Here is a 23,754-nt window from a genome sequence, read left to right as displayed (position 1 = left end):
CTGCTGATTATAATAGTATCACAAATTCAAAGGCCCAAATAAATGACCATATGTTATTTTCAGAGTCAGCAGCGAGTCTAAAAAAGATGCTAGTTTCCAAATCAATGACAGCCTACCAAACATTAAATGACTCAAAAAAGTTAAATTTCGGATGTTTTTCTAAGGGGGAAAAAAACACCCTATACTGATGTAATGAAAGGTCATTTAGCAGCAATGTCGAAAAAATAGATAAACTCCCAGAAGAGTTATCTCATTTTCCCAAATCCAAATTCACCAGTCTACCTAGTAGATAGACCTATAGAGTCCTTTTTCCCTCCTGTGAGTGGCCTCTTCCCCTCTCAAAGGCAAGCCCATTCCTTGTGTTCCGAATCCTCCAGCAAAGATCCCCTCTGTCCTCTACAGCATCAACACTCCTCTCTCTATGGGTCATTCCCATTGACATAAACTTGGTTAATAAACACTTTGGCCACCTGATGTGAAGAGCCATCTGGTTGGAAAAGACCCTGATGCTGGGTAATATTGAAGGCAAAAGGACAAGGGGACAACAGAGGATGAGATGGTTGGATGGCATCATTGACTCAATGGACATGAGTTTGAGAAATCTCTGGCAGATGGTGAAGGACAGGGAAGCCTGGCGTGCTGCAGTCCATGGGGCTGCAAAGAGTCGGGTACAACTTAGTGACTGAACAACAACAGTGATCCATCTTAAAGCCTAATAAAACAAATTTCCTGGACTCTTGACCCTGTACCAGTTATCAATCAATATGTAAGTGATACTTCACTGCAAAAGTCCTCAAAACAGTTGATCTTCCTTGTCTTCACCCATACACCTTTTTCTTTACCTACTCCAAGGAGACACTTAACCACAGTCTTCCAGTGAAACTGCCCTTGCCAGCACAATCCATGATATTTACCTACCCAAAAACAACAGCAAACATTTTATCTGTTGAATTGATTGGATTTTTCATGGATTGAATTCTGTTCCTCTCAAAAGATATGTTGAGATCTTAACCCCTAGTACCTGTGAGGATAACCTTATTTGGAAATAGGTTTTTGTAGACATAATGGAATTAATATTAAGTCATATTCAGGGTGGGGGGTTGCCAATCCCATATGACTGGCGCCTCTATGAGAACAGAAGACCCAAACACAGGTACACAAGGAGAAATGTCATGTGATGACAGTAGCAGAGATCAAAGTGCTGTCTCTACAAACAAAAGTATACCAATGATTGTCAGCAACACCAGAAGCTGAGAAAGGAATGGAACAGATTCTCCCCTAGATCCTTCAGAATGTTTCTGCTGACACTGTGATTTCAGACTTCTGGGCTTCTGAACTGTGAGGGAACAAATTTCTGTTGTTTTAAGCCACTCAGGTTATGGTAATTTCCTATGGCAGCCCTGGGAAATTGATACATCCTCTTATGTAGCCTCTCAGCAGCAATTGCCATGGTGAGCATTCTTCCCATGGAGTTTTTTTTTTTTTTCCACAGCATGGCTCTCACCTGATTTTTCTCCTACGTGCTATTTCTCAGTTTCCTTAGCTACTTCTTCGACACATTTCAGATCTCTATATGTTGCAGTGTCTTAAAAATCTGTCATAGAACCTCACTCTTTTTGCCCATACTCTCTTCCTGGTTAACTTTAGCAAGTTCATGATTTTACACACCATTTAGATGTTGTAAAGAATCTGTCTGCAATGCGGGAGACCTGGGTTGGATCCCTGGGTTGGGAAGATCCCCTTGAGAAGGAAATGGCAACCCACCCCAGTATTCTAGCCTGGGAAATCTCACGAACAGAGGAGGCTGGCAGGTCCATGGGGTCTCAAAGAGTCAGACACAACTGAATGACTAATACTAGATGTTGATGACTTTCAGATTTATATGCTAGCCAAGACTTCTCACAATTTCCAAACCAATATATGTAAATGACCAATCCACTTCTCCACTTGGGCATCTAATAAGCATCACAAAATTAATGTAGTCAAAATAGAACTATTTCATTATTGATTTCTGAAATAAGTTCCCCAGTCACACAAAATGCCACCATCATCCCCACCTGTTCAAATGATAAACCTAGAAGGCATCCTAAATTTCCTCTTTCTTTAAGATTTCACATCCAATCCATCACTGCTGTCTGCTTTGCCTCTAAAACATAGCCATGATTCAGTTGAGATGAACTTCCCTCCATCTCAACTACAACCATGCTATTTTAAGAGTTTCTTCTTTTGCTGATTGATTATAAGAGCTCCCTAACCTTTCTGCTTACTTCTGCTTGACTTCTTCCCCATATTATCCTACTGCACACAGCAGTGGTGAAGTCAGTCTAATGTGGAAGCCAGATCATGTCACTTCTCTACTGAAGATCATCCATCCATCGACTTCTTATCTCAGTAATAAAAGAATAAATATAAACATTAAAAAAGAATAAAATAAAAATTCCTTATAACCTGTATGGTCCAGCTTCTGACCTTCTCTGACCTCATCTGTCTTATAATTCCCTTCAATAACTGCCCTCCAGTCATTTCAGTTTTATTATCATCTCTTGATTATGCCATGATTGCTGTTATCTCAGGAGATTTTAATACATCTTCCTTCTTAACGGGATATTTTGCACCCTCTCAAGTATCTCTTTGGGATGTCTCACTCTTCACATTCCATGACTATCTTCCTCATTTCACTCCAGTCTCATCAGATGTAACCTCCTTAAAGTGATTTTCCTATACACAGTAGCTAAAGCAACCAACCACTGTCTATTCAATCTCTGTATCTGATATTCTAATTCTGTGCTCTTCAAAGCATCCATCCAAAGTTGAAATTAACTGTTCCATTTTTGTTTTGCTCACCTATTCCCTATCTCATGCTCTAAAATACAAGTGCTTTAAGGTCACAGATTCTTCAGTGTCCCAATGTCCCAGAGACTTAAACAGTTCCAGGTTTGAGCAGGTGTATAAGAAGCATGAAATTGGAAAATGGATCAGAGCTGGCCAAGAAAATAATAACAGGTGTTATCATTTAAGAGGCTGTTATAGTAATGTATTTAAGATGTGATGAGGGTTTGAATCTAGATAAACGCTATTTGAGATGGTAAAAAGTGATGCAATTTGACATATTTAGAAGACCTTAGTAGCTCATTAAACATGGGTGAGAGACAATTAAGAGTTTATTATAACTGACATACTTCTGATTGAGTAAATGAGTGAAAGATGCTTCTATTCATTGTTAAAGGAAATACCAAGGGGATAGAAAGGTTAAAAAGGTATTTTTGAGAGGCATTAGACCATTTCAGAACAAAACGTGGGCCTTGGGTCTCTAAAGCTGTTTGTTTTTTGGTGCTACTGCCTAACCACAGGCCATTTTTCAACCCTAAGAAACCTGACTTCTATCCTTACTATGGATGGAATTTGTCCTTGTCAAGTATTTTTTTAAGTGAATGTTCCCAAACACAACAGATCCTTTTCCAGACCTTATCCTGTTTGATCACTGATGATCATTTGCTTTTTCTTGAAGGTCCTTACCATGGATTACTATGACACCACATTTTTCTACCTGTCTTCCTCCTTTCTAGCTGCTCTTTCCAAAAAGGGTAAGATAAATTCCAACTTTTCTGTTGTGATTTTACAAAGTCCTCCAAGTCTAGCATCCACCCATATTTCCAACCTCACTTCTGTTAATTTCACTCAGCCCACTTCCACCAAGAAATTTTCCCTGATTTCAAGTCCAGGATCATTCTATACAATTACCTAACCAAAGAGTGATATTTTTTCTTTCTTAGGTACATTGGTTTTTCCAGTGGTCACGTATGGATGTGAGAGTTGGATTGTGAAGAAAGCTGATCACCGAAGAATTGATGCTTTTGAACTGTGGTGCTGGAGAAGACTCTTGAGAGTCCCTTGGACTGCAAGGAGACCCAACCAGTCCATTCTAAAGGAGATCAATCCTGGGTGTTCATTGGAAGGACTGATGCTAAAGCTGAAACTCCAATATTTTGGCCACCTCGTGCAAAGAGTTGACTCACTGGAAAAGACTCTGATGCTGGGAGGGATTGGGGACAGGAAGAGAAGGGGACGACAGAGAATGAGATGGCTGGATGGCATCACCAACTCGATGGACATGAGTTTGAGTGAACTCCAGGAGTTGATGATGGACAGGGAGGCCTGGCGTGTTGTAATTCATGGGTCGCAAAGAGTCAGACATGACTGAGAGACTGAACTGAACTGAACTGAGGTACATTGAGGATTTTATCTGCATGTGACATCTTCAAGTGACATGATAGAAAAATACAATTTTTTAACTGAGAAAACTTTGGTAAAATAGACACTCTTATAACATACTTTTCTGTTGCTCTAAAATTTGCATCCTGCTACTTCTGATTCTTTTCCTGTAAGTCACTCATTACAGTTTTAGCATGAGTATTTGCCTATTTTTACATACAGAAGACTGTCATCACCAGTATTATATTAGCAAAGCATGAAAGTAAATATTCCAAATAATATTAGCAATTTTAAATATCTGATGTAGCACGTTTTAATAAAGCAAAAGCATATCCTCCTTAGATGATTCAAAATCATCTCTCTCCATTATGTGGTTTCTAGCACACCTCCCAACGTAGGGCTATAGGGAAGACTCTATCTTCTAGAGACAGCATAAAATCAGGTACGCAGTGGGAAAACCTTCAAGAAGAGTGTATAAAATGACTTGGAGAAGCGTACTAAGAGATGGGGCTGAAAAGAAGCAGGAAGTTTCAACATAGCAGTAGCACAAAGTTGGAGATGACAACCAGTCTGCCACATATAGGCATTTTCTCCACAACAAATATGCAGAATGATACTAATATTTTTCACCATGTAGCTACTTCTACAGATATAAACTGACATAATTTTTCCACACATATTCCTATAATAAAGAGTTCTATTATATCCCTCATGAATTACGTTTCAGAGACAGTATTTAAAATTATATTATGAACTAAGTAGATATTATATACTAATGTGCCTTTAAGGTATACGTTTTTAATCTCTGAATGAAAGGTACTCACGCTCACTTTTCCACTGCGATTGTCTTCTTCTCTTACTGCCAGAGCCTTCAGAAAATTATCTTGTAGGTCTTTACCAGCACTTGTTAGTGTCCTAAAAAAAGAAAAAAGAAAAAAAACAGATCTCCAGTTATAATATATTAGCTAAACAAATATATTGAAAATATTCTGGGTACAAAAAAGCAACCTTCTTTATTTCAAGTGACAATTCCTTCAACACCAAAACTACATATAAACAGTATACACAATACACAATCATTATAAATCATACATAATTATAATAAACTATCAGATTCTTAAATGTAATTTCATACAGTTATAGACTGTTTATTTTAAATTAATTGGAATCAAGATTATAAGTAATATCAATACTCATTCTAGATACAGTTAATTGCACTTACATGTCCATTTTATTCTTTTATCATGTCATGGAATTTCAAACTATGTATTCTCCTCACTACTCACAATAATTTTAAATGGACTGTAATTTAAGCACAATTTATTTAATGTAATAAAACTAAAATATTAGCCACTTAGCCCAATTCAGTTACTGGAATAGAACACTGTTTTAGCTCTATGAGTGGAGATACTCAAGGCAAGACAGGAAACTAGATTATCTTTGTCAGATAAAAGAAAGTATTAAGAATTCAAGAGAGAAATGACTTTCTCTGGAAATAAATTTTAAAGGAAATTTATCACAATGATCTTGATCAAGCAACACTGAACCACAAAATAAAGAATGAGTTCAAAAGTGATTACAAAATAATAATCCTTTCTTTACTTGGCAATATTCTATATATTCAACAAACATTTCTACCGTGTGTCTATTTTGAAACAGGAACTATACTAAGGACAAATTAATGAGATATGATTCCTGCTCTCAAGTTGCCTGTGGTCTCATAGAAGTCAGTAGATACAGAAACATTATAATATCATACTGTGTGATACGTATATGATAGAGATACAGATGGAATTTGAGTTCATAAGAGAAATATCCTAGGTATTCGAAGAAAAGTCAAGTTAGTCTTAAGCTTTAAAGCTGTCATTGAACCAAACGTTAAAAGATGAGACAGCATTAGCCAGTTTGAGGGTGGGGGTAGTGGAAGAGGGAAAGAGTTATGAGTAATTACAAAGGAATTCAAGAATAGAGATGAAAATCTGCCAGGTACCCTTGAAAGAGGAAGTTAGTCACTCAGTCATGTCTGACTCTTTGTGACCCTGTGGCCCGCAGCCTGCCAGGCTACTCTGTCCACAGAATTCTCCAGGTAAGAATACTGGAGTGGGTTACCATTTCCTTCTCCAGGGGGTCTTCCCAATCCAGGGATCGAACCCAGATCTCCCACATCGCAGGTAGACTCTTTACTGTCTGAGTCACCAGGAAAGCACTGGGTAATTATTAAAAAATTAATTGGGTAATCATTACCCTTGGGTAATTATAAAAAAAAATCAGAGAGTTAGTACAGGAAGTGAGGGAGAAACCACATAAAATTAACAAAAGCTAACATTTTTATAGACATACTGCTGTAAATATTTAGTAAAAGTCACTCAGCTAATTAGAGCAGATCTATTTTCAAACCCAGGAAGTGTGGTTCTAAAACTCATTCTTATAACCAACAGGCCATGCTGCCTTTCCAGGAAGCTCTTATATGAGCTGAACCTTGTCTTCTAGGATATGTTGAACCACAAGGGTCATATGCAAGGAAATAAGATGGTCAATGTTGTATTTTAGCTATAGCATCCAGTGGTTGTGATAAGCATCACCTGGAGGAGAAGCACACTGGAAATATGAATTAGAGAGCTTTGGTAAGAGATAATAAAGACATGACTTAAAGCAGCAGTGGTAAGAATATGAAGAGGTAGATTTTGGGAAATACTTAATAGGGAAATAGACCTGGGATTTCTTTTTCTAAAGAGTTAAAGAGAGATTATTACCAGGTTTCTTTAAATCAATATGGGCATATACAGCATGTAACCTATACAGGCAACTTATTAAACTAATCATAACTTGTCAGCTTCTTCTTTTCTAGTTTTATATGCCTTGGCTTACAGTATCAATGGACTTCCCAGGTGATGCTAGTGGTAAAGAACTCACCTGCCAATGCAGGATATGAAAGAGATGCGGGTTCGATCCCTGGGTTGGGAAGATCTCCTGGAGAAGACCATGGCAATCCACTCCAATATTCTTGCCTGGAGAATCCCATGGACAAAGGAGCCTGGTAAGCTATAGTGCATGGGGTCACAGTCAGACATGACTGAAGTGACTTAGGACACATACACGCATAGTATCAGTATCAACTAATAACCAAAACACCTGTGTGTGTGCATGCTCAGTCGTTCAGTCGTGTCTAATGCTTTGCAACCCCATGGACTGTACCCCACCAGGCTTCTCTGTCCATGGAATTTTCCAGGCAAGAATACTGGAGTGGGTTGCCGTTTTGTATTCCAGAGGATCTTCCCAACCCAGTGATCAAATCCATGTCTCCTAAATCTCCTGCATTAGCAGGTAAATTATTTACCACTGGGCCACCAGACATCTAACTATACATAAAAATAACTAATTGGTACTAATGGAAATAATCATGTGTTTGAGAAATTTCTCAATCTGTTGCTCTATTTAAAAGTAAGTCTTCCATATTATAATACACCTATGTACTTCTGACATTAAATCTCCAAAATATCAAATTTATTTTGTCAGAAGCTTGCCCAGAGAGAAGTATTGCTTCTCCATTGCTCACAAAATAATCTTCTCTTCACTTCATCACTTTCTACCTAATTTCCTACTTATGATAGGAAATATTTAAAACCAGAATGAATTAGAAATTATCTGTGAAGTCTGAACAGAGAATTAGTTTTACAAGTGTTTTTCAGTCAGGACTGGTTAGGTTATACTATAGTAACAAATGCCCCAAATCTCTGTGGTTTAAAATTAGAAATGATTGTTTCTCAAAAAGCTGTGCATCCACAGCAGGTTGATTGTGGCTCTTCCCTTGGAGGGATGGACCGGGAGGCTCCTGAAAATAACCTCTATTTGAAACATCTTTGTTACTATGCAGAGGGAACACAGTCACTTGCTGGCTCTTAGAACATCTGCTTGTAAGAGACTCCCACTCACATTTTATTGGAGAAAGTAAGTGCCATGCCTGAAATCAACAGAATGGAAAAGGATAATCCTGCCTGAGGAAAAGTAGTACATATTTGTAAACAGTATCCCATGTACACATTGCCTTCAACAGCATAACCAAAGATGAGTACATACCTCAGAAAAAAAGAGCAATAAAGAAAACAATTTCTGAGCAAAATTTAAAGGTACAGAAAATGTGTTCATGCAGTTGATTGCATTTTAACCAAATAAAGACCCTTTTGGACAGTATGATCACTAAACTTATCTCCACAGAATATCTTTCCACAGACCCACAGAACATCGAAAAACTGTGGATGAAGAAATGAGACAGACTTTGGTGTGTGTTCTTCTATGATAGCTATAGACACTTGTTGGTTTTGCCTTCCTGACAACCCTTCACATTTTTTGAAAACAGAACCCTGATTTTTATCTGGAGGGCTTCCCAGGTGGCACTAGTGGTAAAAGAATCCGCCTGCCAATGTTGGAGTTGTAAGAGACGTGGGTTTGATCCCTGGATCGAGAAGATCCCCTAGAGAAGGGAGTGGCACTCTACTCAGTATTCTTGCCTGGAAAATTGCATGAGCAGAGGAGCCTGGTGGGCTACTGCCCATGGGGCCACAAAGAGTCAAGACACGACTGGGCGACTGAGCACACATACACTTTTTATTTGGAAAATGGTCCCTCTCACATTCTTTGCTCTGGTGACAGTCAGTGGTACCTGCTCACTCCCAACTCTTGCCTCCCAAAGCTCAGTTGATGAATATGCCTCAGACTTACCCAATGTCACATCACCTCATGGGAATGCATATCATAAAGAGATAGATCCAAGGCTGCAAAGAAACTGGAGTCATATTAAGCTGAATTAAGCTGTCCTTAATTCCTACTAGATAGCCTCATCATTCAACTTTTTCCTCGAATCTACAATAATCAGTGTCCCTCCAGTAAACACCCTTTCTGATTTAGTTCATTGGAATTGATTTCTGTTGTTCACAACCAAAACCTATAATTGATACGATGGGTATCCAGTTAAGATATTGCAGAGCAACAAATACTGTTTGATTCCACTTATACGAGATACCTAGAATAGTAAAGTTAATAGAGTCAGAAAGTGCAATAGTAGATGACAGGGGTCAGGGTCAGAGGGGAGGGAGGGAGAAAGGGGAGTTAGTGTTAATGGGGACAGAGTTTCAGTTTAGCAAGGTGAAAAATTTGGGAAATGATGAGTGGTGACAGCTGGACGGTAATGGGAATGTGCATAGTGCCACTGAACTGTAGTTAAATATAGTCAAAATAGTATGTTTCATATTATGTGAATTTTACCACAATAAAAAAAAAAATTTAAGTTACTGCCGGGGGCAGTCCAAAGATTGTGGAGGTATAGGACAGGGAGACCACTTTCTCCCCCACAAATTCATCAAGAGATCATTTGAATGCTGAGCAGCTTCCACAAAACAACTTCTGGACACTGGCAGAGGACACCAGGCACCCAGAAAGGCAGCCCACTTTCTTCGAAAGGAGGTAGGACAAAATATAAAAGACAAAAAGAGAGACAAAAGAGTTAGGGACAGAGACCCGTCCTGGGGAGGGAGTCGTGAAGGAGGAGAAGTTCCAAACAGCAGGACACCCTTTCACTGGCAGGTCTGTGGGGAGTTTTGGAATCTCAGAGGGCAACATAAACGGGAGAAAAAAAAAAAACTATACTGCAGCAGTCCTCACGATTTCCATATAGAAAGTCTACTCCCCACTTTTCCCATCCCCAGACACACTTTATTTTGTTGTAAATCCTTAGAACATCACACATAAAGTCCAATCGGATTACCAATCTCAACCCTAAACATCCAAACTAACCATCATTATCATTTTGCACACAGCCTTCAGTTATTTTCAGTTGTTTATGCTTATGTACCCATAAAAGAATATATAGTATCAATATCATTTTTTGAGTTGTTCATTTCATTAAATATCTTACAACTTACTGTTTTACTGCGCTGTTGTTATTGTTCCTAGGAATAGATGTTTATGCGAGTGTCAAGGAAGATCAAATTTATTCCCAGGTTTATCAGAAATGAAAAACCTCTGGAATGTAAGACTAAATATAAAGAGTTTATAATTGGTTTCAGTCACTGTCACTTTGAGGTTTTCAATTATTTTTAACTGTTAGCGTCTCAGTTCAATTCAGTTCAGTTGCTCATGTCCAACTCTTTGAGACCCCATGAATCACAGCACGCCAGGCCTCCCTGTCCATCACCAACTCCCAGAGTTCACTCAAACTCATGTCCACAGAGTCGGTGATGCCATCCAGCCATCTCTTTCTCTGTCATCCCCTTCTCCTCCCGCCCCCAATCCTTCCCAGCATCAGAGTCTTTTCCAGTGAGTCAACTCGTCGCATGAGGTGGCCAAAGTATTGCAGTTACAGCTTTAGCATCAGTGCTTCCAATGAACACCCAAGATTGATCTCCTTTAGAATAGACTGGTTGGGGCTCCTTGCAGTCCAAGGGACTCTCAAGAGTCTTCTCCAAACCACAGTTCAAAAGCATCAATTCTTCGGCGATCAGCTTTCTTCACAGTCCAGCTCTCACATCCATACATGACCACTGGAAAAACCATAGCCTTGACTAGACAGACCTTGGTTGGCAAAGTAATGTCTCTGCTTTTTAATATACTATCTAGGTTGGTCATAACTTTCCTTCCAAGGAGGAAGCGTCTTTTAATTTCATGGCTGCAATCAGCATCTGCAGTGATTTTGGAGCCCAAAAAAATAAAGTCTGACACTGTTTCCACTGTTTTCCCATCTATTTCCCATGAAGTGATGGGACCAGATGCCATGATCTTTGTTTTCTGAATGTTGAGCTTCAAGCCAACCTTTTCACTCTCCTCTTTCACTTTCATCAAGAGGCTTTTGAGTTCCTCTTCACTTTCTGCCATAAGGGTGGTGTCATCTGCATATCTGAGCTTATTGATATTTCTCCCGGCAATCTTGATTCCAGCTTGTGCTTCTTCCAGCCCAGCGTTCCTCATGATGTACTCTGCATATAAGTTAAATAAGCAGGGTGACAATATACAACCTTGACGTACTCCTTACCGTCTCAGTCATGTCCAACTCTTTGTGACCCCATGGACTATAGCCCTCTGGGCTCTTTTGTCCATGGAGTTCTCCAGGCAAGAATACTGGGGTGGGTATACATTTCCTTCTCTCGGCAATCTTCCTGACACAAGTCTCCTGCATTGCAGGCAGATTCTTTACCATCTGAGCCACCAGGGAACCCCTATTTCTAACTAAACTTAATCTAAACCGATACTTTCACCATATGAAATGCTCACTCTTTTACAAAGATGTTGTTGTGGGATTGGCTTGATGATCAAATTAGACTTTAACCTAATTGTAATATATTGAAGATATCCCAGGAGACTGCACAGTTTATCTAATTAAAATGAATTGCTTTTTAAATAGTCAAAATGTTAAGTATTTTAAATGGAAACGTGAGATAATGGAAATTAAACTGAAATATAAGACAGGACATCAATCTTTAATTCTTATTCACTTACCAACTGATTAGTCCAAGACATCAAGTTTTTCTGAACCTGGGTTTCATGATGAGTTGAATAATCTCTAAGTAGCCTAGCAGCTGTGCATGTTAGTTGCTCAGTTGTGTCCAACTCTGCAACCCCATAGATTGTAGGCCAGGAGAGTCCTCTGTCCATGAGATTCTCCAGGCAAGAATACTAGAGTGGGTAGCCATTCCCTTCTCTAGGGGATCTTCCCGACCCAAGGATCAAACCCTGGTCTCCTACATTGCAGGCAGATTCTTTACCACCTGAACCACCAGGGAAGTCTTAAACTTTTAATTTAAAATGATCATACTCCATCATGAAGCACCAAACATCATTTATTTATAATCAGTTTAAGAAATGTGACTGCCACACTGAAAATACATTAAGACAATATTGTTCCTTTTAAATATTATTCAAGTCTTACATATACAGATTTACATCATTTCTCTATGAGGAAGATAATAGTATTTTTGTTATATAAACTGGGAACAGAGAGGATACAGTCTAAAAGCCCTAAGCTATTTGCAGCAGGGTAATAAAAAGTTATATAAATAATCAATTATTATAACATGCTACATCTGAGAACCTGAAACTTCTCAGCAAGAAGAAATACTGGGAAAGAAAGGTAATACAGAGTGTGTGGTAAGGAATTCTTAAATCTTTAACATGATTTACTCTTACTTAACTAGATTTATTTAACAGTCAGTGACCTGAGAAAACTTGCTTAAATAAATATTACAAAAGGAGTCACTTCCTTAAGAAGTGAAGTATTTCTGTTACAAAATCTGACGGTTATAAGTTTTAAAAAGGCAAATACTCCATCTATGTTGTTTACACTCCACCACACTTTCAAAATGGGGTAAAAGTCATATGTATGAGTTAATTTTTACCAACCTTATTTAATCGTTAGCTAAATGTATTTATATAATTCTACATGAATGACTCTAAATATATTCTTAATCCCCCAAAATTAAGCTACTGGTTTTATGATTTAATTATGTTGTTTAAATAACCCACATTCACATTTCATATTTCTAGAATTTACATCCAACTCATTAGTACTTGTTTGAAAATGTATTTTAATTTAACCTCTCTATACCTCAGTTTGTTTAAAAGGATGTTTTTGTATATTTGGTTTGGAAACATTAAGTAGAGAGTAAAGTAAAAAATTAGTAAATGGGTAAAATATTTATTATAAAAACTCTATAATATTATCTTCTTAAGACACAAGCACACTAATTTATGAAAGAGCAGTTTTTCATGAGTAGCTTTATTTCCCAGGATAAGTTCACTGAGAAATCGATTTGTAAGTATGTGTATTTGTACGGTCTCAAATAATATAACTTTGATTGATTTTTTAAAGGCCAAAATAGAAAAAAAATGTTGTTTGCAAACTTGATAAAAAATATATAATTTCAATGAAAACAATGTGTGAATTTTTAGATAATTCATTTGAATGTTTCAGTATGAAATGTTTTTATAGTACTTTAACATAGTCTTTTACTTTGTCAGGGAGACATGATTCTGTACTTTTCCAGGACAACATGATACATTTTGCTTTTGTCCTTTGCATAAATTATGAGAAGAAAAGTCTTACTTTTCCCCAAATAAAGTGTTTTATAACTATCTTTTGGGAGAAGGCAATGGCACCCCACTCCAGTACTCTTGCCTAGAGAATCCCATGGACGGAGGAGCCTGGTTGGCTGCAGTCCATGGGGTGACGAGGAGTCAGACACGACTGAGCAACTTCACTTTCACTTTTCACTTTCATGCATTGGAGAAGGAAATGGCATCCCACTCCAGTGTTCTTGCCTGGAGAATCCCAGGGACAGGGAGCCTGGTGGGCTGCCATCTATGGGGTCGCACAGAGTCGGACACGACTGAAGCGACTCAGCAGCAGCAGCAGCAGCAACTATCTTTTAATTGATAAACCTTCACTTTCCTTTCCTCAATGTATCATTGTATATTTGCAGGGGATCTTCCCCACCCAAGGGTCGAACCCACATCTTCCACAAGACTGGGTGACTTCAATAACAGAAATTTATCAAGTTGTATACATCAGAAGTCTGAAGTTGGGGTACCAGCATGTTCTGTACCTGGGGAGAGCTTCCTAATTTAGCCTGCACCTGGCTGCCTTCTCATTGGGTCCCCCCACAGCAGAGAGAGAACATGAGCAAATTCTCTGGTGTCTAAACCAATCACGAATGCTTTGCCATCAGAATCTCCTCTAAACCTAATTACCTCTCAAAGGTCAGTCCCCAAATACCATCCCACTGGGGGTTAGGGTTTCAACATATGAATTTGGTAGGGTCAAAGTGGGGTGGATGGGGTACACAATTCTATTTAGAGCATGTTTTTTTCTCTCTTCAGAGTTAATTTCCCACCTTTTTTCTTGCAATATTCTGTCTTGCTTGCCTTATCACTTCTTTGGTACAACTTGGAGCTATTTCAGATTTTCTTTTATCCTATGGAGAATGTTAGCAAGTTTTACCTCTTGAGATATACTAGATTAAGTTACGGTAGACAGTTATTTGTTCCTCTCCAGCTATCTTTAGCAAGGTGCAAGCAATTTCAAGTCAGGTAACCACAAATACACACAAAAAAAAGCCCAAATGACAGACCATAGGAATTTGCCTCAAATAGCCTAGAGAAAAACTTCCTGTTTCTTATCTTGAATGTGAATTTAAATAATATACTCATTATAGGATTTTTTTAACCTTTATATGTGTGAAATATAACTAACGAACATAAAAACAGCATAAAACTTAAATATAGAGTTAATCAATTATTTCAAAGCCAACCCCTGTAACTTATCACCAAGTCAAGAAACAGACCAATGACAACACTCTAGAACTCCGATTATTTCTTCCTGCTCACAACTCCATCTCCCATCACCACCATCACCAAAGGCAACCACTTTCAAACTCATGAAATCCGCCCCCTTGCTTTTGGCTTATATGTCTTCAACTTTCATGATCACCATTTCCTTTTATCACTTAAGTATCATTGTACCCCCTAAACTATACAGTTTAATTTGCCTGTTTTTGAAGTTTCTACAAATGGTATCATGAAGTATGTGTTTTTCAAATTTTGTTTCCTTTCATTAATATGTTTGTATGTTCAAAACATCTTGATGAATGTGGTAGACTCTCATTTTCACTGAATTCTTTTATGTTAATATACAACTATTTATCATTTTTGTTAACATAGACCTCAAAGTTGTTGCTCATTTTGGTCTATCATAAACCAGAATTACCTGTACATATGTCCTGAGCAGAAATTTCTAAAAAATGCAGCTACCAGTGGAATACCTGTGTTGTAGGATATTTGTAACTTTAGCTTTACAAAACAATGCCAACTTCTTTCCAAAACAGTTGAACCAACTGACACTACTATTACCAGAAAATGAGGGTTCTTTCTGATCCACATGAACATGAGAGTTCCTTTTGATCCACATCACTCCCCAAATGTTGTATTTTAGGAGTTTTTAATATCAAGTAACTTGGTGTGTTTGTACTAATGTCTTGTCATGCCTTTAATTTGCTTTCCCCTGATTACTTTTATGTTTCGTATGTACATACTTTTATGTCTGATCTACATGTCCTCTGAATAACAGAACGAATACCAGAAAATGTATAGAAGGGGAAAGAAAGCAACCAGTGAACAATTTCAAGTCCTTTCCTTTGAGCATAAATTCAATAGAAGAATCTACCTTTAATACCAAAGGATAATTTTCTGAAGATTCAAAAGTAAAAAAAACAAAACAGTTGAGCTAAGTCCTATGTGTGGTTTTTGAGTCTCCTATATTTTCTTGTAATCTATTCTTGGTGGTTTTTCTTTCATTTCTTAAAATGTAATTGAAACAATGTTCCTTAGGAGTCAGGTCAGTCAGGATTACATTTAGAGAGATTTATGAATGCAGAACTTATACGCTATGATTTCCATAGAATTTCCAGGAGGTCATCAATTTATATTCTAATAACTTTCAGAAAAGGAGTAGAATACTTGAGGAATGAGGTTCATTTATTGGTAAGAAGGAATGAGAATCAAATTTCCGTTAAGAAGATGAATGGCACCGCCTTCCCACCCTTTTCTGTGTGAAAGAGTTTTTAAGTTATCAAACGTACAGTAAAGCTCTCAACATGTCTGGGAAAAAATTTAACTGTCAGAAGCACACAGACGAAAGACGAGAAGTGCTAACATGCACACTGGACAGCTGTTTCTTTTCATTTTCTATTTTGAGGGAAACCCAAGTGGGAGTCCTGAAATCTGTGGTATCTTACGTCAAACTCCACTCCCCCTGGAGGAAAACTTGTGCTTTTCTTTGAGGGGGACAAAATGGTTTGACTTCTGTGTGAGAAAGTGTCAATGGATTCCTCATTCTTGGTACTTTTGGCAAATTTATCGAGTCAGTTCTTAAATATGGTAGGTTAAGATGCTCTCACACTTTGAGGGGAGAAAAAAGACAACTTAGAGAGGAAATAAAAGTTCTTAGTTTCTGAATGTGTTTGCTTTTATTCTATAAACATTAAAATATAACTTCGCTTTCACTCTCCTCTCAGAGGCAGCTAAATCTTTTGTCTGCTTTGAAATATACTCCCTGATACAAGTCAATGAGAAAACAAGGGCTTCCTTTGTAGCTCACTCCGTAAAGAATGCAATGGCAAGCCACTCCAGTACTCTTGCCTAGAAAATCCCACGGACAGAGGAGCCTGGTAGGCTGCAGTCCATGGGGTCGCTCACTACTAGTCGGACACGACTGAGAGACTTCACTTTCACTTTTCACTTTCACGCGTTGGAGAAGGAAATGGCAACCCACTCCAGTGTTCCTGCCTGGAGAATCCCAGGGACGGGGGAGCCTGGTGGGCTGCCGTCTATGGGGTCGCACAGAGTCGGACACGACTGAAGCGACTCAGCAGCAGCAGCAGCAGCAGTGCAAGAGACCGGGTTTGATCCCTGGGTTGGGAAGATCCCCTGGAGAATGAAATGGCAATCCACTCCAGTATCCTTGCCTGGAGAATCTCATGGGCTGCCGTCCATGGGGTCGCAAAGAGTCGGGCATGACTGAGTGACTAACACTAATGAGAAAACAGAAAGCAAGGAAAATAACCCCGTGTTTGATAAACTAGCCTCTAAACTCTCTGTCTTCAGGCATCTGTCTTACTGCTTTACATCATAAAAAATATATTTATATTTACAATAGAACACTGAGATCGGTCATGCACACGAGGCTTTAGAAAGTTGAAGGTCTTGAGGCTCAACATCTTGATGCTATTTATACCTAGTCTCTATGTGTGTGTCTTTTGTTAATAATGTTTGAAAAATTCTATATAAGGAGGAAAAGAATCTGATATGATGAAATTCCAGGGGGCAACTACTCACCAGAGAAAAGCAGTCTAAGCAGAAAAGCTACGCTGCATTTCTCAACAACCATATGAGGCAGGTAGAGACTTTCAAGCATCAAGACAGTGGGTACTTAAAGCAGAAGAGTGTACAGATGAGGGGGCTACAGTAGGAGGCGGGATACAGAAGGAGAGGGGTATCCATGTGGGACCTCGGGGAGAAAGATACCTAAAGAAGCCTGTTAGGAAGCCTTGGTTCCTGTTGTCCCCTGTATGAACCCCTGTGTTACCCTTTCTTTAAGAATTGCAGCACTGGCATGTAATTCTGATCTTTAGTGCCAAAGAAGAGTTTAGAAAAGATGGGACCGCATTAGAATGGGGAAGGAGGAGAGAGAGACAGAGAGCCAGAGAGAGAAACAAATATCCTAAACTGCTCTGCTAAGGAAGATTCAGCAAAGCTCTAAGTCCTTGAACCAAAGTTAGCCAATCAAGAGTCATGGCTCGCAGAAATGGATCCACCCTTAACATTCCTGCCACACTCAATCATTGGGGGAGAGCAGCCTATGGCAGGTGTGGCATGGGTGCAAATGGACAACAGGTTTCAAAGAGCATCGAACGGGGCCTCAATGAATCACACTTCTTATACAAGGTGCATTGTTCTTACAATAAGTCTCCTTCCATCCAAAAGCAAAAATCCTGAAGTTCAAAAACACCAACATAATAAATCAATTTTATTGTTGTTTAGTCACTAAGTTGTGTCCGAATCTTTGTGACCTCATGGACTGTAGCCTCCCAGGTTCCTCTGTCCATGGGGTTTCCCAGGCAAGAATACTGGAGTGGGTTGTCATTTTCTTCTCCAAAGGATCTTCCCAATCCAGGGATTGAACCTGTGTCTCCTGTATTGGCAGGTGGGTTCTTTACCACTGAGCCACCAGGGAAAGAGCTAATAACTCATTCTCTTTATCACAAATAGAGTCCCAAATAAAACTGCCAATATTATCATCAACAATATGCTTTGAAAATACTTCAAGGCGCAAATGCAAATCTTTTTTTTTTTTTTCCATTTAAATTATATCCCACTAGGGACGCATGACCAGATAACTGTGTTTTAAAGTCACCACACTTGGGAACTTCCCTGATGGTCCAGTGGCTAAGGCTCCATGCTTCCACTGCAGAGGGCGCGAGTTGGATCCCTGGTTAAAGAATTAGCTTCCTGCATGATACGCAGCATGAGTAAGAGATTTTAAAATTAGCAAAAAAATAAAGTCACCACACTTTAAAAAGATACCATCTTTGTAACTGTGATCCCAGTTACACATATAATTAGGTTCATTTATTAATTTTATTTAAGTTTTTAAGATACATAAAATTTTTCCTTATGATTATAGAAAATATTCTTAGAATCCTAAAGTCAAATCTACAATGTGGAGATTACAAAAAAGTCTAGCTTGCATCTTCCTTAGTTTTTTTCTATCCTGTTCTATTCCCTCCTTTCTATATAGATCCTCAATTTAAACAAAAGGATTGACTTGATATTTCTTTTTTAACTGATATTTTTCAAAGATAAGCATATCTATTATCTTGCTAGCTTTACATTTATTTTGTAAATAGTAGCATCTTATATCCATTTATCTCAACTTTTCTTTTTCACTTACATTACAGTCAGAAAATTATGACATAGTAGTAAGAGACATTGTCACTCCTTTCTCAGTTGCGTAGTACTCTACTATACGGATATATTACAGTACAGTCACTTGGCTATTGATGGTCATTTGGGTTGTTCCCTCTTATTTGCTAAGACAAATACTGCTTTAGTGTACAGCTTTGGGCATCGGTCATTTCATATTTTTGCCAGCATATTTTTAGGATAAATTCCTTGGTGTAGAATTCCTGGTTAGAGAATATATGAGTATTTTATTTTGTTAAATATTATCAAACTCTCCTTCAATGGATTGGGCCATTTGGTAGTCCTCTCTGTCATTTATAAGGATATCATTTACAAGTTTTCGCATACTCTCATCAACAAAGTATATTCCAAAGCTTTTAGGTTTTTGCTGATTTCATAGGTGAGAAACTAAGTCAGTACATTTTTTGTATTTATCTTATTATAAACAAAAGTGAACATATTTTCATACGTTTGCGTTTCCTCATTTGATGAAGGATCAAAACAGAGGAAGAGACAGCTGGTGTAGTAAAGTTATATTTTGACATCTAAATTTTTAATCTCTTCATCTGTCTCTCCCTATGCTCCAATCAAGATGTGTGGTTTTCCAAATACACTAATCATAAAGTATCTGTCTAGACCACTGTTTTTTAAAAGACTTATTGGACATTTTTCAAAATGGCAAAATAGCATCTTCTATCCTACATAATCATAAGCTTTGTGCTCATGCCCTCCCTCTCAACAGGAGTAGTCCTTTTTTCTCCACCTCCTTGAACCTGGTTATTCTGAACAATGGAATACAGGGAAGCAACACTGTACCAGTTCTAAACCCAGACTGTAATTGAACTGGCATCTTCTCCCTGTCTCTCTTGGAACATACTGTGTTAGAAGCCAACTGCTGTGTAAGCCAACTACACTTAAGACATCCATGCTGTGAAAAGCCCAAGTCACATGGAGAAAACTTGAAGCAGGAGCTGCCACTTGGAGAGAAGGAGACAGACAGATAGATACTGGTAGACACAGTACGGAGACATAAGCATGTCATTGAAGAGGCCATGTTGGAAGTGGACCCTCCAACTCCGGCCGCCGCAGAGACTATTGAGCAAAGACCAGATTTCCAGACAAGCCCTTCCTGAAGTCCTGACTCACAAAACTGTGAGCAAAACAAAGCAGATATTTAAAGCTGTGGTGTGCTTTGCATAAAAACAGATAATCAGAATACATATTTACTTAGAAGATGTGGAATGAAATTTATTTCCTATGGAAAAATATAAACCTTTATGTTTATGCTCCAAATAAATGATTCTTACATTCAGGGAATGGAAAGCCACATTTTATTTTCATTTACTTTTCATTTCATAAATTTGTCTACCATTCATAACTGGCTATTCACACACGCTCTAAGAATAAAGCTACTGGATGTAGTAATAAACTCTTGTTCAAAATGTATTTAAATTTTTGCAAAGTCAGCTTTCAGGTTAGCAAAATATTTCCCTTTTTCTATAATTCTTTTTCTCTCTAGAGCTTCCTTTGTAATATTCTAGACCATACAAATACTTAGGAGACATATTATAAGACTTTAAAGTCTAAATAATAAAATAAACCACTCACTTCCAATAAAAAGCACTATGGCCCATGCTATTCTTGTTGGGATTTTCACCTGGCTGGCTCAGAGTTGGTGGCATAATTATATATATTTTAGGAAAATATTTAACAGGTCAGAGCCAGGGAAAAGATATTTTTGGGTTTTTTTTTATTTCCATTTGTAGGCACTGTCTACTTCATTGAAAGCAGAGTCTATTTGACCTGACCTACTTGCTGTCATGTCTTAGGGACTGTAGCCCACCAGACTCCTTTGTCCATGGGATTTTCCTGGCCAGAATACTAGAGTAGTTTGCCATTTTCTCCTCCAAGGGATCTTCCTGACCCAGGGATTAAACCCACTCTCTTGCATTGCAGGAGGATATTTTACCACTCAGCCATCAGGGGAGTCCGGAATCTATTTATATTTCCCCAATTATAAAAGTAATCAATTGTGGTAACCTGTGTTAACCAGTACCATATTCCAATTTAAACAAGCAATATTTTAATACCTTTTATTAACTAAAGTCTCGTGTGTGTGCTCAGTCACTTCAGTTATGTCCAACTCCTTGTAACCCTATTGACTGTAGCCTACCAGACTCCTCTGACCATGGGATTTTCCAGGCAAGAATACTGGAGTGGGTTTACATACCTTGCTCCAGGGAATCTTCCCAACCCAGGGATAGAACCCGTGTCTCCTGCACCTCCTGCATTGCAGGCAGATTCTTTACCCACTGAGCCACCTGGGAAACACATCACTTATTTGTTAGGTTGCCCCAATAAGGAAAACAAATAGGAGTCTATTATTTGAACAACTATTTGTATCTAAATACTTCCTTGAAAGGCAAAGAATTGTATTATGTTTTTAAGTAAATTAAACAGTTACAGTTTCTTTAAAAACATTAATAGATTTTAAAAAAATGATATATAACTTAAAAGGCAAATCTTTTACACACAAAAATTCAAGTGTTAGTCATGTGAAGAAGTCTTAGGTTTAGTATTAGAGGAATTGTACACATAAATTTCCATGTATAAAACTAAAATCTATTCCAAGGGAAAAAAATGTAACACAAGATATTATTTATAATACATTTAGCTGATACCTGGACTAAAAATATATATGAATTAGAAATAACAATATATATGTTTTCAGAATAAACATTGGCCTATCTATCATGTGTTTTATTTTTAAATTAAAGATACTTTTAAAATGTGCTATCCTTTACAAGAAATAATTGGATTAGGAAGTCATTTTTTAAAGCATAGATTGTTAGTCATCTTGATATTTCTGGCATGTTGTCAGCTGAAAAATCTACTATAAAATTTCATTGCTACTGACATAATCTAATGTACAGGAAATGTCTTTGTAAGGATCTTAATATCACATATTTTATTGTTTAATAAAATGAACAAGTAATTGTAAAAACTACACTTAGTAGATGATATTTGAAACTCCACAGAGTAAATTATTTTAAAAATATTATTATTGCTCACATACTTCAATTGAACAGTTTCCATGGTTATGGGAGTTTTAGCTTACACTGGGAAGTCAACACCTGACCAAATATTGGCACAAATGTTTCAAACAGTTAACAGAGCTACCAGTGGCATGTCTCATGTCACTTACCCAGCACTAACGACATATATACATTTACATATATATATACATATATATATATATAAAGTTTCTTTATCAGCTTTCTGTTAAGTTTCTAAAATGCACCACTTCCAGAAAGGGGAAAAATTATGACTGAGAAGCTCTCCTTATATGGTTATAGCATTGACCAGTATATGTGAAGAGGTAATTTTTCTCCTTTAGATTTCATGCTTAGAATGTGTGTCTGTGTGTGTATCTGTGTGTGTGTGTGTGTATGTGTGTTGAGTGATACTTTTAAAGGTTTAGAAAATAGCCTGTTACATACATTGCCACACCCTGAATCCTATGGGACATTAAGTTAGGAACTATATTAATTTCAGGATAAGAATGGTAGGGATTAAAAGAGGAGGGATCAGGGTCAAACTCTAACTTTATTTTCAAGATGAATAATTAATAATAGTAAATAATAAAACAAACATATTTAGAAGCCACTTAAGATGATGATAATACCCAAGAAAAAAATCTAAAGACATTTAAGCATTAAATTGAGACACGGCTAAGAAAAAGTAAAATTGGCCTATATCAGATCAGCCAAACCTATGCAGATAAAAGTGTACTTAAATGTAGGAATGAAAGAGTTGGATGTGGTGACATAAGGTTCAGATGATTCATCTAAAAAATAAAGGTGTCATGCAGTTAACATCAATCAATAAATATTAATATTAGTTAACTGCTTATTAGACACAATTATCATCTTATTTATCATTTTATATGCAATATATGTCTAAGATAATATTTAGCTCAATAAATGATTATTGAACAGACAAAATCTACTTTGAAGAATTAATGTTATAGTGTGTAAAACTTTGTTGTTGTTGTTTAGTTGCTAAGTCATGTCCAACTTTTTCTGACTCCATGAACTGCAGCATGCCAGGCTTCCCTGTCCTTCACTATTTCCCAGTTTGATTAAATTCATGTCTATGATTTTGGGACATGAGTTGGGATAAATCCCCAAATTTATCTTATAAATACTCTCAGTAAGTTAAAAGAAAAAATTATTAATATTCAGAATTCAATATGAACAATTAAATAAATTTATATGAGAGTTTGGTTACTCTTTTAAGCAGGAAATCACAAAGCACATTCAGGAAAATACTACAAGAATTTCAACAAATACAAGAGTTTTTTGGTCACCCTGCTGACAATCTACACTGTACAACAGTATATTAAAGACACTGAAAAGTCTTATAGTAATCTTTCTAACTTACCCTAAACCGTGTTTCCAAAATTCATTTGACCATAGAATGAGTTTTGTCATTTCACAGAACATCTATTAATATATGTGTAACAAGTATACACATAAACATAACAAAAATTTTTTTGGAAATGTTGTAAACATTTCAATAGTTTAATCAGGTAATGCCCTTCCCTCTCACTCTTTCAGTTCAGTTCAGTCTCTCAGTTGTTTCCGACTCTTTGCGACCCCACGGACTGCAGCAAGCCAGGCTTCCCTGTCCATCACCAACTCCTGCAGCTTACCCAAACTCATGTCCATCGAGTCAGTGATGCCATCCAACCATCTCATCCTCTGTCGTCCCCTTCTCCTCCTGCCTTCAATCTTTCTCTGCATCAGGGTCTTTTCCAATGAGTCAGTTCCTCACATCAGGTGGCCGAAGAATTGGAATTCCAGCTTCAGCATCAGTCCTTCCAGCGAAAATTCAGGACTGATTTCCTTTAGGATGGACTGGTTGAATCTCCTTGCAGTCCAAGGGACTCTCAGAGTCTTCAACACCACAGTTCAAAAGCATCAATTCTTCAGTACTCAGCTTTCTTTATAGTCCAACTTTCACATCTAAACATGACTA

General features: G+C 37.6%; 1 protein-coding gene across 1 annotated transcript in view; it reads right to left on the bottom strand.

Moving 5' to 3' along the window:
- The window catches only part of CFAP299 (cilia and flagella associated protein 299), a 724,858-nt gene that overhangs the window by 424,207 nt on the left and 276,897 nt on the right, over positions 1 to 23,754 (bottom strand). The window contains exon 3 of the mRNA XM_088836097.1: positions 5,037 to 5,127. Coding sequence (XP_088692223.1) covers positions 5,037 to 5,127 — 91 coding nt within the window. The remainder of the gene's footprint in view (positions 1 to 5,036; positions 5,128 to 23,754) is intronic.

The sequence above is a fragment of the Moschus berezovskii genome, chromosome 5 (genome assembly GCF_049115385.1).
Source record: "Moschus berezovskii isolate FMDL1 chromosome 5, NW_MosBer_1.0, whole genome shotgun sequence".
In the NCBI taxonomy this organism is placed as follows: Eukaryota; Metazoa; Chordata; class Mammalia; order Artiodactyla; family Moschidae; genus Moschus; species Moschus berezovskii.
The sequence above is the reverse complement of the archived record's forward strand: the minus strand, read 5'-3'. Positions and strand labels throughout refer to the sequence as shown.